The sequence below is a fragment of the Leuciscus leuciscus genome, assembly GCF_965113295.1.
Source record: "Leuciscus leuciscus genome assembly, chromosome: 17".
Classification (NCBI taxonomy): Eukaryota; Metazoa; Chordata; class Actinopteri; order Cypriniformes; family Leuciscidae; genus Leuciscus; species Leuciscus leuciscus.
The window spans coordinates 27,712,360-27,732,052 of record NC_138741.1 but is presented as its reverse complement, the minus strand read 5'-3'; the positions used below and the strand labels follow the sequence as shown (position 1 = coordinate 27,732,052).

Below are 19,693 nucleotides of genomic sequence, written 5' to 3'. Positions count from 1 at the left end.
GTGTTTACACAATTGCATCTCTGTCAAATCTTTCACCTGCAAGTCATTAAAAAAGTGTCCTCATTGATTAAAGAGAGAAGCATGACATCAAATGAATAAAGACTAAAGGATTGAAGTTTTGTATTCATGTAGATAAATATAAATATTAATGTATTTAATGCCATTGATTCAGAAAAATGTTCTTGTGAATTTGAAATGTTTTGAATGTAAAAAACTATTCTGTTAAGAAAATAAAGTTTATTTTCAGAAAAATGTTCACCTTAATTTTCCCCAGTAGTTTGAGTATTTACTCAGTATTAAAAATGATTAAATTATATTTTAAAATTCTAATTTCAGTGTACATTTTCAATGGTAAATTCTAAACCTTCTGTCCCTGTAAGATATTTTATGAGACGTTGAGAATGTTTTGAATACACAGCACATAACAAAAGATCTTTGACCTGAAACTTTCAATGACTCATTAAGCGAAACTATTATTTATGCCTATATAGACGGTTGTTATGGAGGGTGGGGTGTTACAACTGACTTTCTTTGATTTCTCCATGCTGCAAATTCTAGCACATCAATTAATTAGATGATCTAGACTGAAAGTGGTATTTCTCATTTTCTAATTGCATATGAAAAGGGATCAGAAGGATTAAACCAACAATAACACTGTCCTGTATTTTACCCCTTTTAATCAAGAGCCCCAATAAACACAAAAGGTGTTAATGATGATCATTATAGATGTTCATAGAAACCAGCTACACAGCTCAGATGTCCTTCATGTTTACTGCTATGATGGAGGGCTTTATTTGATCCACTATCAAGACTAATAGAAATGAAATTAAGCTATTCAGACAGACTAACTGTTAATAAACAGTCTGGTTTGGCTTTCTTTGCTTGAGAATGCCTAACCAGAAGAGTTTATTCGGAATCACAGTTTGCCTACATTTCATAAATTATGTTCATTCATCCACATCCAAATAACCTTTTATTTCCACGCCATTAGAAAAGTAGTAGATTGATCATTGAAATGACCTGTAGGTGACGCTGCTTTACCGTGTCTTTGCGTGGAACTATCGCCAAACTGTCTGGAGAATCGCAGTGGATTGTTCCAGTCGCCAGAGGGAGCTCTAGCATTCGCAGACTTTTCAGACAGATCAAAATATAGCTAATAAATACCATACTGTCTATGATAAATACTGCACATTCATGTTCAGTGCATTGCGCCGGCGGTGAACCTTCAGCATAGACTACGGTGTAAACATATTTATGTCAATTTGCCACAGTAAAATAAATTTTATTCTGAGTCGTAATAACATATATGAGTCATCATTATACCGTTTTATTTTATTTAAATTTTTTTATTGTTTTTTTTGGCACAATTTTTACGAGACATTTTTACATTTTCAAAACTCTTAGTAGCCTACTAATATCACAACAGATCGTCAAAAGTCTAACATTTCAGCATGTTTTCAATTGTGTTAGTAGGCTACAATACACAAAATCACGAAGTATCAGTGTTTCATCTGTTCCAAGCAAACTTTTGATATCTCTTTTCGTTCAGTTTAATATTTTGTTCTATTATTTAATCCAACTGATCTTAATCATTTGGTACATCTATAGATTTTTGTAGATACAGATTCTATATATATAGTACTTTGTTTGCAATTTATGCGGATAACCAAATGTAATTAATTATTTTTACGTTATAAGCACTATGGTCTGTGTGTGTGTGTGTGTGTGTGTGTGTGTGTGTGTGTGTGTGTGTGTGTGTGTGTGTGTGTGTGTGACAGAGAGATTTGAAATTTGTGAACATATAACAGGATAAAGTACAAGGGAGAGGAATGAGAGTGTCAGTGACTGTGTAACATCAGATTGATCAGAGATGCATCAGAAGAAGGGAGACAGACAGATGGCATCAAATTCAGCATTTTACATTACAGCATGATACTGTAAACAGATTACAGATAGAGACCGGCACATTACTGTAACTCACCCTTCATCTGTAAAGGTCAACTATAGATTCATTTCTTATGGTACAGTGAGAGCATTTATTGCCAGCAAACTTAGTTTTAGAGCAGAACATCATGGCTGTTTCATACTGTGACGTCATTCTGTTTATTCAACTTGTCACAATGATTTCTGTCATTTCCTCAACTTCAGCTTTAACTTTATTTTCTTCATTAGTAATTAAACTCAACGTGTTTGAAAAGTGCAATGAGCTTATCATCCATGCCAGCAATTAAAGTTTTTAATTTTAGTGGAATGTATTTTGTTATATAGGCTATACTTGTTGTAGTTATCCTTGGAAGTTCACAGTAAGAAAAAACTTTTCAGTATTTTTCATTTATAAGCATTTAAAAATTGTACATAAATGTAGCCTACTATAATTTAATATTTTTACCAAAAGAAAGCTCTTACCTTTGACATATAGGTTACAAAAAACAAATTAAAGATAGATAGATAGATAGATAGATAGATAGATAGATAGATAGATAGATAGATAGATTTCTCTCAGTGATATATAAACAGAGATGTATTGCACAATTATGGATTATTCAGCTAATATTAATAACACTAAGCCTAATATAAATTAGAAGAGTAAAGTAGCCTAACTAACTCAACTAAACAACTAAACTACTGCAAATCATCCATATAAGCATATCTGATACCATCCAAGTTATCATCAAAAATGAAAGTGTGAACACGTGACCCCAACCCCCCTCCACCCCACCCACCCTCCCTCCCTCCCTCCCTCCCTAAATTCTCTGCTTAAACAAAACAGCTGTTATATATGTATATTTATGTATTATATGTAAACTTGTGTCTTTGTGTTTGTATACGCACCTGTGTTTATTTATGTATGTAAGTGTATTTATATGTATTTATTTAGTTTTTCTTTAGAGTGTCTATATATTCTGTATGTGTGTTCTTCTAGGTATGTAGCTACATGTGTCCTTGTATGTGTTATGTTTATCTTTGTATGTTTATTTTTATTTGTGCGTGTCTGAATGTGATTGTGTGTGTGTGTGTGTGTGAGTGAGAGAGTGTGTGTGTGTGTGTGTGTGAGAGAGAGAGAGAGAGAGAGAGAGAGAGAGACGCCATGTTTCTCCTCATCATTCCTGAAACACACTCAGCGTCGGCGGGCAGATGAGAGAGAATCACCCCGTCACCCCGCATCCACACCGCCACCTTCCTCCTCCTCATCTTCACCCCATCTTCACCACCACCACCACCACCATCACCATCATCATCTGACGGACTGATTTCATCCTTCTGGCAGGACTTACTTTTTCAGGAATTATTCATGGGAAAAGGAATGAGGAAAACTAAGTGACACTCAATCGGTGCCTTTGGAGAACTTCGCTAAACTCACTTTTTGCGGATATAAACACATTTTATCCATATTTTCCACACACGTAATGCCTGAACATAACATTTGGGGGGCGTGTCATGTTATTTCTGTTGGTTTTGAGGAGAATTCTCTTCGAGGACGAGCTAAAATCGGCTAGCCTGCTAGCCGAACGTCTTTATTAGCCGGATCATTAGCATCAGTTATTTTAACCCGTTAAAGTTGAACAAACTGGGAATTTTTTGAAGTTTATTGACTTGACATGGTTTGACACTAGTTTTTGTTATTATTAATAAACGATTTTTTGTATTTATATTAGAAAAGAACAGTTAAGATACATTGTGTCGTGAGAATGTTGTTAGCTGGTTAGCTTGAGTAGCTACAGTAAAGGCACTTAAATATCTGTAAATTAAACAATTTTGAACCATGTCTGGAGAAGTGCGTTTGAAAAAGCTGGAGAAACTGATCCTGGATGGTCCTGTCCAGTCTAATGGACAGTGTTTTAGTGTGGAAACTCTTCTGGATGTTCTCATCTGCATTTATGATGAGTGCATCAACTCCCCACTCAGAAGAGAGAAGAACATTGCTGAGTTTTTGGAATGGGGTGAGTATGGTGCTTTTAAAGACATGTATGCTTCTTAAAATCAATGCATTTCATGTTCAAGCCATCTTAAACCAGTGCATTTCATGTTCAAGTCAACTTAACCCATGCATTTTATGTTTAAAGCATCTTAAGTCATTTCATTTATTGATTAAATCATCTTATTGTAGTACCAAAGTTCACTAGATGTTTGGATTTTAGAGTCATCATAAATATGGACTGAAGTTTATGCAACAAATGTCTTTAAGCCACATTTGGCAGCACTGAATCGTAGATGTGTGTGTGTGTGTGTGTGTGTACAGCCCTGGAAAAGTCAAGTAGCAACATGCTGTTAAATTCTGAGCCATCATACCAGCATGCTGAGCAGTATATCATAGGGCATGGATTGAAATTATCCTCAGAAAGGGAGTATAAATTATTGGACTTTGATTAAATGGTTTCTATTTAAAAGAATGTGTGCTATTAAAAGTCTTAAAGGGCTAGTTGAAAAGTTATGAAAGAAACCTACTTCTGCTTGTGGCAAAGTGTTCTGACACTGAAGGATGTGCTATGCACTGTCATAGTGATTGATCAAACTGGTTCCCTATAGGAAAGACTACAGCTGGTCCTGGGATTGTGCATGCATAAGGTAGAAAAAGTCCCCTGGGTCATATGGTGTCATTCTCTTTTCGACTAACACATGAAATCTGCCTCTTTTGTGTTATACAAAGTATTTCTCCAAGCATGGAATATGACATGGGCTTTTGTGGTGGTGAAGTTGTAAATACATTAACTGAATTCAAGTAGACATTGCTGGGAAGTATTAAGTGGCCAGTCATGTGACTGAAATGCAGTAATGGGAAAAGCAGTGTATTGCTTGAGTATGTTTAATCAGGCGCCTCCTGACCCAGCTTAACTAATGAATATGACTTTAAACTTGTTACATGTTTAAGTTGAGCAGGAAATGACTGGAGCGCTACATCACATTCCACCGTGAATGAACATAGTGTGCCGTTTGTTTGTTTGTTTTGTGGCGTGACTTGCAGCTACCCTGAATGACCTGAATGGTAAACATTCCTTCCATGGAAACAGAAGGCATGATGCACGCAGGATAGACCGAACGAGTGTGGCAGAGAATAATAAACGCACACACTGTAACACAATAATATTACGTGATCGATCTTATTGGTAGGGAACAGAAAACAATTGTGAATCTATTCTATGCACTTGTAGACCTCTTAAGCAGAGCGTATGCTATATTTTAGGCTAATGGTTTGGAAAAAGACACTTGATTTCATTTTGATTCATTTCTTGTCAGCTTCTTGCAGATTCATTGATGCTTAGAGACTTTCCAGTTTTTTTGCATGTGCTACTTGGCTTGGCTACTGCAATGTTGCTGGAATTTGCTCTTCAGGTCATTTATTTGTACTCTAGTTTTAAAACTTTAGTTCAGCATTGTGAAAACTTTCTCCTTTGCATTAGGCTAAAATGATCCTTACACACCTTTAAGCCACAGGTTGGTTAGAGACGATGCCAGGACAAGTTGAACTCGTGCCCAGATCATCAGCCAGATTTGTGTATATCTCTTGTGTTATATTCCTGTGAAGACCGCATGCTTCAGATGGGATGCTTTCATTTTTATCTGACAGTTTTAGAGATGGTAAATGTAACATCCATCATAACTGATGTCATGGTTTGATTTATAAAGTCTGGAGGAGAAATACATTAATTCATTCATGTTGAAATGCTGTTGTTGGGGTTGTGTAGTTTATTCTAGTAACTCAAAGTTTGTAGATTAAAATTCTATAAGCTGTAGGCTACCTATGAGCAAAATTGTTATATGTATATATATATATATATATATGTATATGTATGTATATATATATATATATATATATATATATAAATAAATATGTACTAGTAAATACTATGTAATACTATGTAATAATATGTAATAAATACTAAATATGTATAGTTAGTTTAATTTCTAACCATATTTTGCATAGTAAAATAAAATCTGTAGCTGTAGTTTGCTTCTTTCGCCAAATAATTTGTTAAACAAAGAATATGTTCTTCCCTCATATTTAAAATATTTAAAATACTATAGTATTTTCCTCATATTTTCATGGTTTGTCGAAATTGTAGTGTCATTAAAAACAAATATAGCCTACCCTCCAGACATCACTTTTGGCCACTACTGTATAAAATATTTCCTTACTTGAAGTGAAATCCAGCATCAGATTATATTGTGTAATGTCTAATACACTGTTAAATTAGAAAAAGTAGGCATTGATTAGGGATGCACGATATATCGGTATCAGCCGATATATGTTGATTTTTAATGTCATCGTTATCGTATCGATATATTAAAGCCGATAAATAATGGATTATTTCCTTCAGCTGAGACACTTCAGATGCTCACTGTTCACCATGATGGTTTTAAATCACTTGAAATATGATTGAAATCACTTCAAAAAGGAGGTTAAGTGCAAGTCATATGTGCTACATAAAATTATAATAAAAACATTATAACTTTGTGCTTTGGGACATGTCTTTTAATGGTGTTTTTATAATCCGGCTCTCAAAAATTATATATAAATGTATATTTATATTTATCGGTTATCGGCTTTCAAATATGAAGAATTGTCATTTATCAGTATAGGCCAAAATGTTCATATCGGTGTATGATCCATAGCATTGATATTGTATGCTTCCAATATCTGCCCTTATCAGGTGATTATTATTTTTTTAAACTGCTAATACTTTAGGCATATATTCATATGGTCACTCACTGTTCACATAAATGTATGGCAAATTAAGTCTGTTTACATGCACAACCTTGCTGAAGCAAAATCTGATCAGTGGCTCTAGATTAGCTTGCTTTCCAACACGTGTTCTGCGCATGTCTTGGACATTATGACATCAAAACACCTTTCTTGCATTTTTCTGTTCATTGATGTGCATGTTAACCCTCAAAACAGCCAATTTTTTACAGTTAACAGCATTTCTTTATACTTTTAAATGCATTATTTGACTAGTAATTAGTGTGTCAATTTCATGCTCTTTCTGCTTTCTGTGCTGATCTGAAAGAGGCCTGAAGACTTGAAGGCAAATGTAGGAATGTGTAAGTCACAGATGCCATTCATGCCCAACTGTTTGAAAGAAAAGGCTGACTCGGTGGACGGTGACTAACAACTACCCTCTGGTATTTGAAGAAGTCCCCCTGTATAGTGAGTTCCCCCGGACAGCTGGTTTAAATTGACAACCCAGGCAGTTTTATGTGACTATCCTGTCACAACCCCAACATCATCTGCTTTTCCAGTGTTCTAGCTTTCATACCGTCTACGTTTATTTATGCAGGTTGGGTTTGCTGTCAGGTATAACCGGTCTCATATTTTGGGATTAGGTTTGTATTAACTTTGGGAGGTTTCTCGTATTCAAAGGTTGAATCCTCCTCGTCACAAGCAAGCTTTTCCTTTATATGTCGTCCTTATTTGTATTTTTAATATGGCAAGTCAACACTTGTTTGGTCGCCGTGATTTGCAAGACCAGTATGCCTTTTAAGGATGCATAATCTTGTTGTCTGTTCTGAACGGATTGGGTTTAGGACCAGACTTGTTCCTCCATTGTTATTGGCTTTCTCACAGATGAAAACAAGGGCTAAAGCATAAACACTATCAGTTTTTTTTTAACGGTTTTAAAATCCATTTAAATTTAATTACATGGCTAATCTTCAGAATACCAGACTATCTTATCCTTGCAGATCATGTTGTTTTTATCCTTTTTGACATTAACACCCTTAAAGGGTTAGTTCACCTAAAAACTCTGTCATGAATTATTCATCCTCATGTCTTTCCAAACCTGTAAGACTTTTGTTCATCTTCAGAACACAAATGAAGATCTTTTTAAGGAAATCTGAGCAATTTCTGTCCTTCCATTGACAGCTATGCAACTACCACTTTAACACTTCAAAAAGTTCATAAAGAGATCATAAAACTAATCCGTATGAATCGAGCGGTTTAGTCCTAAATTTTCTGAAGAGACACAAACACTTTATAGGATGAACAGATTGAATTTAGACTTTTATTCACATATAAACATTGATCAACGAACATAAACAGAAGCTCAACCGAACCATGCTTGATCTTCTGTTTACCATCACTGATGTGTGAGTTGATGAATTTTTATATGTGAAAAGCCTAAATTCAATCTGTTCATCATATAAAGCGATCGAATCTCTTTGGACTACTAAACCGCTCAGTTCATATGGATTAGTTTTACTATCTCTTTTTGAACTTTTTGAAGCGTCAAAGTGGTAGTTGCGTAGCTGTCAATGGAGACAGAAAGCTCTCAGATTTCATCAAAAAGATATTCATTTGTGTATTGAAGATGAATGAAAGTCTCACGGCTTTGGAACGACATGAGGGCGAGTAAATGATGACAGAGTTTTCGTTTTTGTGTGAACTAAGTCTTATGATTATAAGGCTGTGTGTGTTACACATTATATCACCATTTACAGGTTCTCTTTATTTGAAATTGGTCTGAAATTAATCGGGTTTTTTTTCCGTTTTAGTGTATGAAATAATAACCCTGTGACATTATTAAACGAAAGCTGACAATTTATTTTGCGGCCAGTGTTTATATTATGCAGACATTTCACAGTGAAAATGCTCTTGATGTTGGATTTGGACACGGCACGCGCTCACAAGTTTATCTGCGAGTCTTTCTGCAGTCTGGCTTTAAGCGCTTCTTTCCCTCTATGGAAAGCGTGTTTTAATGATCCTGCCAGTGTCTTTGCCTTTATATGGTCTCCTAATGCGGGTATTGCTGGAGATAGATAGTGTGGTTCATTTGATTTGCAGCTCTGTGTCCCCTTGCGCTGGAGACTGTGACAGTGATATACACAATGAGCTTTCTGCATTCAGATCTTTAATGAACACCGACCTGAGTGTGCTGCAGTTGTTTTGGACACTTTGGAAACAGTGTAGGTTCTTCTAAGGAAGGCTTGACCTTTAAACTGTCCTTCATGAATAGACTTTATACACTTTCCCTGGTTGATGTATCAGAGACCATGATGGCAGTTCCAGGTGGTCTGTTTTCCATCTGTTTCTAATGCCCTGTAAAAGGATGCCTTACACTGTGGTAACATTTGATATTCACAGCATTGTTTATGTGGAATCTCGCTCATATCCCACAAAGCTATGTGTGTAGATTTCATATCAACAAATCAGTCGCCTGACATTTTGGCTAATGGAACTCGCCCTTTGCAGCTTGAAATGTTTGGCCTTGTTTGCCAGAGGTGTGTTCACTATGTGAAGCAAGAAGTGATATATCCCATATCTTCCATGCTTAGTAGTTGTGTGTTTATAGATCAATATAAAACTTGATATTCAGTAGGGGTGTGACGAGATCTCGCAATATTAAAACGTGACAATATTTCTTGTCGAGGTGAACTGAAAAGCTGTCTCGCTATATCAGCATGACAGAGTTGAGTTTGTGGCAAAACCTTTTACTGTGCTTGCATTATATTGTTCAGTCTTTTACTGCATATGATAATTAAATAATATATGCGCTGTTATCATGTACTCAGCAGCTCTGGTAACAAACTCCATATCTGCATATGCTGTGAGTTTGGGTTTCTTATAACGCTCATCTTTGAACGTATCGTGCGCCATTTCACTAGATCTGTAACGCAACTCATTTATAAACCTACTCTAACGCAGGAGAATACATCAATACATTTTTAAATATGCAAATTGTTGTTCATGGTGATTTCAAAATAAAAGTTTAAACCCTCGCTCTGAGTTTGCACGTTTTGATGTCCACATGTTCTATTTCTATCATAAAGAAGTGGCTAAATATTAAAGATTAAGTGGACATTTGAATTTAATGCTGTTTGGTCAATATTAAAGGGGTGGTATAATGCTCTTTTCACAAGATGTAAAATAAGTCTCTGATGTCCCCAGAGTGTGTATGTGAAGTTTTAGCTCAAAATTCCCCATAGATATTTTTATATAGCATGTTAAAATTGTCACTTTTTAAGGGTGAGCAAAAATGCACCGTTTTTGTGTCTGTCCCTTTAAATGCAAATGAGCACCACGGGGGGCGGAGCTACAACAGCTTGTGTCCTGAAAATTTCTAAAACTCTTTTGTTTATGTTTAAATTTATGTAGCTGATGTGGAGTTAACTATCTTCTAATCATTGATTAGCATATTCTGTCTTGATAATCTATAAATCGTGTTCCGGGGGCGGGGTTTATGTACATTTTAAAGTTAGTGATGGCACTAATCCGGGAGGAATGTCATGTAGTCCATACCAGCTGTTTGTTGTAGTCCTTAAAAAGCAATTTCTCCAAAAGAAAATATTTCTCTTTGCTTTGAACTTTGAGCATTGTGATTTGGCAGATGCTGTTTATGCTCAAACAGCAACATTACACACTAACTAAAGATAAAAAAAGAAGTGAAATCATAGTCAACCACCCTTTAAACAAGGATCTGATCATGATGTAAAGCAGGGGTTCCCAATTCCAGTCCTCGCACCTCCCCGCTCTGCACAGTTTGTATGTCTCTGTTATCTAACACACCTGGTTCAGATTATCAGCTCGTTAGAAGAGAGCGCCATTAACTCGGGTCCCGATTGACAGGGTCCCTACGCAGTGTTCACTGCTCCCTACTCCCTGAGCACAGGATATCTGTTGATGTTCACTTCACTTAGCAAAATGCGTTCAAACACAACACAAAGGAAAGTCAAATCTCGCATATTAGATAAATATAATATATATAATATAATAATTAAATAGAATATAAATTATTTTATTTATATAGTATTCATGTACCGTACATATTAATTATATATACATTTCACTTAATCTAATGTCAAATTCAAAAGCCCTAAACTGAATGATAAATGCATGTTGTTATGTTTAATAAGAAAATAAACATATTTTGATAACATGTCTTTTTATCTTATTTAACCCATAAATATGATAGTTAACTTGTAACTGTCACTTTAGACCCACGAACAGCCGTGTACAAACTAACCGGCAACCTTCTGGTCTCTCTCTTGAAACCAACATCTATCATAAAGTCCAGTCACTTTTACATTTTCGTCGCTGTTCTAATAATATTTATTTTTGCCATTACCAGAAACAAGTTATGTAGCTGCTTAATTCTGAGTAGTTTCAATCTCTTGGTTACCACAGAATCGTAAGTGGTTTGCCATTGATTGCATTCGTGACACAGCAGTGAATACGCACTTTTGCCGGTACAACTTGAAATATGTTGTTATTCTAAACTTTTCATTAACGTAGGAAGGCCAACAAAGGAAACTGGTTGCTTTTTATGCAGAAAGCTGATCTCTTGTGACATGACTAATCTTTTATCGATCATTTATTGCTAAAGGGTGCGAAACCTGGCCAGGTGTGGCTCGCAAACCACCGCTGAGTTAGAGCAACAAACAATGAGGAACTAGACATTTTGATTGTCACTTGTTTTCTTTTTCTATTAGGATTTACTCTGTAGTCCCAGTGAAATGTCATTGATCCAAATCCATATTAAACTTAAAACACATTCTGAATGGCTGTTTTTTGCCTTATTGTAGAGCTTTTTCACTTTAATTGTCACTAGTAAATTGTTGCATTGCAATTAGGATGTGATGTTAAATGATTTTCTCAAATGCATGATGGTGATAATTCATTGATCAACCCTTGTGAGGTTAAACCAACAACCAACCCAGATTTTTAACCACTATAAGCACACCAGCCATAAACTGTTTTTTTCTGTCATTTTTGCTGTAAATTAGTTGTCTTTAGAATCTCTTGCTGTTTGTCAGTACATACATTTTACACTCTTGCGAAAGGTATGACGGTAAATACACATCCTAGTCAGGTGATTTCAACAGGGACGTGGAATCTGGATTTGCGTGTTTGACGAGAGGTCAGATTTACCATATTTTCTTATCTTATTGTTGTTTCCATAGAAGTGAGCCCAGCACCATTAGTGAATCATTTCTCATGGGAATATAAGCAAGTCACTTTTATTGAAAGTTACTTGACCTGCTTCTCTAACACCCATAGCATAAAAAAAGGTGCTTTAGGATAAAACTTATAAATGTAAATAACCACTGTTATGATTGGATAACCTCTTAAAGGGTTAGTTCACCCAAAAATGAAAACATTGATCAGTGCACATTAACAGAAGCTCACGCGTGAAAACAAATCTCATTTGTTCTTGCGGAAGCTCAAACGTAATGAGAATGCGTATATGAGAATGAACTTCATTGGTTCTTGCTCAATGTATATGTATATCAGTTCGCTAGATGGCCATCTGCCAAAACATTGAAAACAATTATATCATTAAAAATTTAACATTCTCATTTTCCAATGGGCGTCGGAACCATTGTATGTGGCTGGGACAAGACCCACCCACTTTTTAAGACCAATAATATTGGACCCACTCACTTTTACCATCTCTTATTCACCGGTTACATCACTTGCCCACCCCGAATTGGCGCTAATTCTAAAGTGAAAGTAAAATGCGGATGGCCGCACAGGCATTCATAACGGCGCGTGTCCACTGGCGAACAGCAGAGCGTTTCTATAGAAGCTTGACTTCCATTGGAATGAATTGAAAACGCTCGCTCTGCTCCGCACCGTTATGAATGGCCGTGCGCATTTTACTTTCGCTTTCTGGCCAGAAACCTTGATATTTTTTTTATTTTTATTTTTTTTATTAATCGTCGGTTATTTTAATACACATGCACATACAAATACAGTCTCAGCTATACAGTAAGAAATAATGGGAAATATACAAACAAGTAAACAAATTAACATAATCGGGCTAGGGACTAAATATGCGCCATAAAATAGAGAGTCAAGAGAAATTATTGATGTAGCACCAGAAAGGTGTCCATAACAGCCAAAAATCATCAGACTTTTGATGTATATCATAGGTGAGTTTCTCGAGAGGAAATAATGTACATGCTTGAGACAACCACATTTTAAAAGATGGTACCTGAGGAGATGACCACAATAAAAGTATGCATTTCTTTGCCAGATAAACCAAAATTAGAAACAAGTGTTTGGTGTGGAAGTCCGAAACCTTGATATTTAAACTTTTTTTTTTAACCACTGTCTGCCATGATAAAACCATGAAGAAGGCATATTTGATTTAGCTTATTTGATCTAATTTTGAATTTTGTTGATGTTTTTGTATGCTTAGTTTATTTTGTGTAAAACATCCAGTAGCCTATAGCCTAATTCGTTTGCCGTTTTTTGCACAATAAAATCTTTACTGTTTAAGTTGTTTAAATCTGTTTGAATCAACTTTGTTTACATAAATGGTCTGGGTGGACTGTCTATATGGTATTGTGTGGTTATTTTAAATGTGAACGAGCAATATTGTTTTCTATTTTTGGGTGAACTGTTCCTTTATAAAGCCAAGCGTGCTAATACCAGAACTCTTTCAGTATCTTGGAGCCTGCTTTGGTTTCAGCTATCTACATCAGTTTTTTTTTTATTATGCAGGGTTAACTGAACAGCACAAGGCTCATTATCTGTACAAGAGACTGGACTTAATGCAGTCCAAGTGAAAAGATATCTGTCTTTGTGTCTGATCTCTAGTGATGGCAGTCTTGAGCTCAATGTGACTTTCATTGACCAGTACAGAGTTCATTCATAAGCAGCGCTCAGCATTGTAGCTGTGTGGGTTGTGGCGGAGAGGCAACGATAGACAGTGGAAGTGGCGTCAGGCCTCAAAGAGATGTATGGAGGGAGCGTTCCGTCACAGGTCTTCAATAGAAAGTAGTAGCCTTTCCCCTGTTTACAGTGATTTATAGTTTACCTGTCACAGATTGAGAACATTTATGGACTCAAATAAATGTCTACACTTTCATTGTGAGTGGTATTTTTCCATTCAAAACTTGCTGCCACAATGCAAAGGTGTTTTGGGTGGTTGCTAGGGTGTTCTAGGATGTTCTTGGTGGTTGCTAGGGTATTCTGGGATGTCCTGGATGATTGCTTACTGGTCCAAGTCAAAAAAGTGCACCCTAAATCTTTATGAAATTGTAGTCATGAATAGACTCTGGTTAGTGTTTAGAAAAACAGTGAAATTAAGATTAACCAGCGTTAATTTAACACATTTTAAAAGCTCATAATAATTGGGCTTAAATGTATCAAAAAGTGTTAATTGCCCTTGGCCAATTGAGATTGTGATAACATGCTGCCTTGAGTGCATCCTCTTCACAGCTTTTAATAGAAACTAGGGCTGTCAAAATAGCTCAAAAATGACGTTCGAATATTCCCTCTAAAAAACACACGAATATTCGAACTATTCGAACATCTGGTTGCGCATTTTGTCAGTGACGCGCATTACATCAATAAGGACAAATTAATACAAAGAGATACATAACTACTTGTGTAGGTAGTTAATTTAAGTTTAAACATATTTGACAATGTATTACCAACACAAAACCAAGTAAATAAACTAATGGCCAAGACCGCAGACCTCAATCGCAGGCACTCTCTCCCTCTCTCGCCCTCGCGCTCTGTCTGCGCATAACAGTTTAAATTAACAACAACAATAAGCACATGTTGAGTGCTGATCAAGAGTTTTGTGCAAGCAATTTAAGGTCGCGACTCTTGTCCCAAATATAGCAGGCTTCATTCAGTGATTGAAACAAATTTATTAACATTAATTGAAGTTTTACAGTATAGAACCGACATTGAAAGCTCCGAGCGAGCTGTGCTGTGGTAAACATGGAACATTTCCGTTTAGGTTCATAAAAAATAAAGTGGTATTAAATAAACATTCTTGGTGCTTGTATAAAAAAATAAAAAAATAATTGTCATTATGCCATGCTCATTTGGGTGCACATTTTCGAGATGTGACTTCATGTTGCTAGTGGTCGAATGGTATGCTAGCTGTATCTTACATAGCTTGCATACTACTTTATCTCGCGGCTCCACAATTTTACCTTCTACCGACCAAAATCCAAAGTACTTCCAGACATGGCTTTTTAGATTTTGGGGGGTTAAAATCACTTTCTCTGCTGCGGTCGAGTTGGGCTCTGCACTTTCTGCCATCTTCCATAAGTCAACTTTCAGCAGTGACGCTGTGCTAGACAGTGCGACTCGTGTGACCTGTCCCTGACGCCTCACGGCTACGCACCCACTCGCAAAGCAGACAGCCGCGCGGCCCGCGCCTCTGCTTCCGCGGGCGTGTTTTTCCATATTCGAAATTCACATTCGAATATTAATTTTTACGTTCGAATTTCTGCTTTTTAAAACTATTCGAATATATATTCGACTTTAGAATATTCGTTGACAGCCCTAATAGAAACCCTTTGCACATCCTCTCAACCATAGTAAATCATATTTTGTGTGCTCCATAAAATGATACAAACGTGATAATGGGTTCTCATTGCAGAAGGATGCAGCCTTGAAAACAGAAACCATTGTCTATAATGGTAGTCATTGTGCAATGGCCCCATGCTTTTTGATGATGTGGCATTGTACACAATTATGATTTGCCACAATCAGTCACAATAAAAGGGTTAATGGCCATTTGTGTTGCCATTAATGATAGAACACACACTTGTATGCGAAGCTTTTTGCGTAAGTTCTAATTGGGTGTTTATTGTGTCAGGGTAAATTAAAATATATTACTGGAAAATAATCAGGGTCTCTGAACGGGTTTTTATTGTTGTTGTTTTGATTATGACCAGATGATTATGCTATTCTGTTACTTGCCAAATAAATAAGTAAGTGGACATGAAATATTGACAGAGTTATGTGACCGGTTAGTGGCCAGTTTTTTTTTGCTCCATCAATCTGTCCTTCACACCGGCTCAGAGATGCCTCTGAACTTTTGACTTGTGTGAATGTGCAGTAACTGAAGCTGCTACAAATCCCTTCGAGAAGATCGGACCCTTATGGCACATCATAGTGAAGTGATGGATTTGAACGTCTTCAACAATAACTCCATGCTGTCGTCTCTCTCTCTCCGCAGCCAAACCGTTCACCTCTAAAGTGAAACAGATGCGATTGCACAAGGAGGACTTCGAGATACTGAAGGTCATTGGTCGAGGAGCTTTCGGTGAGGTAAGCATCCTTCTTGTGTTGAGACTGCATCTGAATCCCCATACTATCCATAGTACATAGCAGTGGCTCTCAAGTGATGGTTTGTAAACCCAACAATTTTCCTATACAGTTGTTTTTATTTTTGTGCAATAAACAATTTTGGTATTATTATGTTGGTTTTAGTATCATGTCAAACATTTGTCGGATCCATGCATGCTAAATAAACCTAATTGTTAAATAATAATAATTTTGAAAGTAAATTTAACTAAATAAAAACAAACATGCTTGTGGTCTGTAAGTCTGAAAGTCATGGACAAATGACTCTTACAAGCTGAAAGTGTCAAAGCTATGAAACCGTAAACTGTTTGTGAGCAGTTAGTGAATTAACATCTAACTCAAATAACAGTCACAAAAGAGTTAGTTTTTTTATTTAAATAATGTTATTAAAACAGTATTGTTTAGTATGCAGTTTAGAACTTTCCAGTACTTTCACCAGTGAACTACATACTCTACAGAATGTAGAAGTGTGCGAATTGGGATGCAGCCAATCAGACATTTAAGCACCAGAGAAGTGGTTATGACCCTTGTTGGCGACATGGTTGTCTCTTGGGCCAAGAATTTTTTCATGACCCAAAGAAATGCCAAGATATTTTACGTGTCATAAACTAAGCAAAGTAGGCCTACAGTTTGCAACCCCATTAAAAAGTGAGTGTGTTTCACTTAAACAGTTTAGCAGCCAAGCTATTTTCACTCTTGCATATTTTATGCTTGGAGTTCCGTTGAGGGACCATGACACCGTCACCATCTGCAGAATGAGAGCACACTGAGCAGATGCTGATGGGTGTCATGGTCTCTGAACGGAGGTCTTTGTAGTTGTCAAAGGGTCGTCTCTGTGTTAAGGTTGACCTGTCACCCCGACCGCCCCGTGCCGCCCGGATCCTGCTTTCTTAGACACTGACAGGAGCGCACCGCTAAACTCTCTCATAACATCGCTGGCTCTTCTCTGATCAATTTGATGATTGACATTCATTTATTCATTGTGTGTATCGATTTTAGATTGATCAGTTTCGTAGCTGTGACACTGGTGTGCATGCACTTCTATCTAGTTTAAAGTTTAAAAGGTCACATTTTTTTTATTGAATTTTCATGATGTGTTTAGAAACGTACCGAAATTAATCGCGCCTCATGTAATCGCTCAATGCAAGACGTCAATAAAACAGCTTGTAGGCTAAACAATGTCACTTAACATTAATCTCAAGAAAGCTATTCAGTGTCCATAAACTCATTGTTAGCTAGAAAAAAAAATTAAAATAGAGAAGAGCATTTTGCTAAATTTATGCACATTATTACATATTTTTTCTTAACCTGTTAGTGATGTCTTTAATGTATTTTTGAATAAATCTGTCATGAAAACCAATTATTACAGTTTATAATTGTTTAAATGTTTATATTTCAACAAACCATATTAAATAGTTTATATAAAACTGCATAATGTGCAATTTAAATGTTTGTACAGCTCAGTTTTAGACATTTGAGTGTTGATTATTAAATAAGTTTGATTAATTCAATTTTCGGCATGAATTTTTGGTTTCGGCTCAGAATTTTTATTTCGGTGCATCCCTACTGTAAAGGAAAGTTGGTTAATGGTTAATTTGTACCACTTCAGCGGTGTTATTTGTAGAGGACCAAATTAAGTTAAAGATGCCAAAAACTCAATGATCTGTGTTCAGACCACCGGTGAATCAGAGTAAAGAACTAATGTACTAGCTGTTGTTATTTCCCCTGGTTTCCATTGCCTTTTTCATTTGAATTGCTCGCTCTTGTCCACCCGCACATATCTCGTGCTGTTGACCTAATTATGACAGAAGATAAATGTCTTTTTGGAGTAATAATTAGATTTCCATAACTATATTTCAAAGGCTGCATTGTGGGAGTTAGGCCCATGTAAGGCTGTGTGTTTTGAGGGCACAATGCCAGGCAGCGCTTTGAACGCTGTTTGAAAAGTCACTTTCCAGTCTTTCGATCAGATATTTGCCTGATGATTTAGCTGATAGTCGTTAGCTTTTCTTAGCAATCGTAATCTAAATTTTAGGGTTCGTGCTTTTGGGATTTAGTTTATTTTAAATCCCCATCAGATGTGTGGAAGAGTGAAGAGCGTGATTTCTGTCTGGAATAATGTTCGGATCCTGGCTCGGTCTGGAATGTGTAGACCTCTCAATGCGTGCTTGTTTTGGCTTATTTAATCGCAGGGAGTGAATCACACCGTTGTTTCACTTGGACACCTTGAGTTCAAGACAAATACATGTCCATTCCACTTCCTTTTCCCATGATGCTCACACTTAAATGTGTGGAGCAAACTTCATTTATTGGTCCATTATGTGCTGTTTAGGGGGATGTGTTTGGACTAATACTCACTATAATTTGTTTTTTCTGCCAAGAAAAACCAAATTTTGTTATTATTTTATAAAATATTAATATTAACTATAATTTTAGGCTATATTATAAAATTTGATAATGCCATCGGTTATGGCATAGGCCAGTATCACCGAATCCAATGTCAAATGTTTAAAAATTTTAGTCATTATAGCCATTCAGCATTTCCAGTATAATTAAAAGCTATCAGTTTTAACATTTATTATGCTTTTTATAAATACAATAACTTCTAATTTAAGTGAACTTAAAACAATCTTCCAATAAACCCATTATAATAAATGTTAAATGTACCTGTGCCCTTCAATATATCAATCGGCCCAGTCAGACCTGTTTAGATTTTTACTTGCCCTGTCAAAATGCAAAAAAAGTTATTGCATAAATCATTAATTGAAGATTATTGATTAATCCTTATTAAAGCTACAAAAGTTATTCAGTCAAGAGCAGTGAGTGAGTCTTTTTCTTTTGTTCTTTGATTAACATTAATGACAAACAGCAGCAGGTTTATTAGGCTGTTGTCATTTTAAGACCTGCCGCAGATCTGACGCGCAATTTACACATCCCATTTTCTTACAACTCTTTCAAATTTGTTTACATCTACCTTGTAAATATATTTTTTTTATTAAAAAGGTTACAATTACAACAACAATTGAAGTGTAATCTTTCTTTGTAAAAACTAAAGTATACATTTTATCACACATATTTCAAAGTTAAGGATTCATTACTTCGAATATAGCCTACATTGACAAAACATACTATATTTAACATATTAGCAAAAATTGGCAAACAAAAGCTTATTTGAGGTGGCAGATATTTTACAGTAAAAATGTGTAATCTATCCAAAACTAATCAACGAAATGTTGTCTTTCATTTGTCTGTAACATAGATCTTTCGTTTTTATTATAAGGAATATAAATGTTAATTTGCAGTTTAATACGTTGCTTATACAAATACATTTTATTTCAACATATTTCACTCATTTCTACTCAGTATAGCAAAATAGTTTGCTAAAAGCAGATCATTCATTCACACACAGAAACGCAATTCAAATTTAAACTGTCTTTTTGCGAGTTGTGGTAAACAGCGCATCTCTGCCGTTCATTCATTCACACAGAAACGCGATTTACTTGAGAATGAAAAAAAACTTACTACAGTATTCCATCCGTTGCTCCTCGAAATACCAGCACTTCTGAGGTACGTTTTCCATTAGTATTATTCCTCACAGCGCTGCGAGACAGTGTAGACAAGTAACGTTACACTGATCTGAAT

General features: G+C 35.9%; 1 protein-coding gene across 8 annotated transcripts in view; it reads left to right on the top strand.

Moving 5' to 3' along the window:
* Window positions 1–3,079: 3,079 nt before the first annotated feature.
* Window positions 3,080–19,693, top strand: part of cdc42bpaa (CDC42 binding protein kinase alpha (DMPK-like) a) — a 79,165-nt gene continuing 62,551 nt past the window's right edge. For 6 of the 8 annotated variants that reach the window (XM_082142756.1, XM_082142753.1, XM_082142757.1 and 3 more), the window contains exons 1-2: window positions 3,080–3,941; window positions 15,924–16,015. In XM_082142756.1, coding sequence (XP_081998882.1) covers window positions 3,764–3,941; window positions 15,924–16,015 — 270 coding nt within the window. In that variant the 5' untranslated portion in view covers window positions 3,080–3,763. The remainder of the gene's footprint in view (window positions 3,942–15,923; window positions 16,016–19,693) is intronic. The other 2 variants (XM_082142751.1, XM_082142754.1) reach the window with 1 other exon arrangement.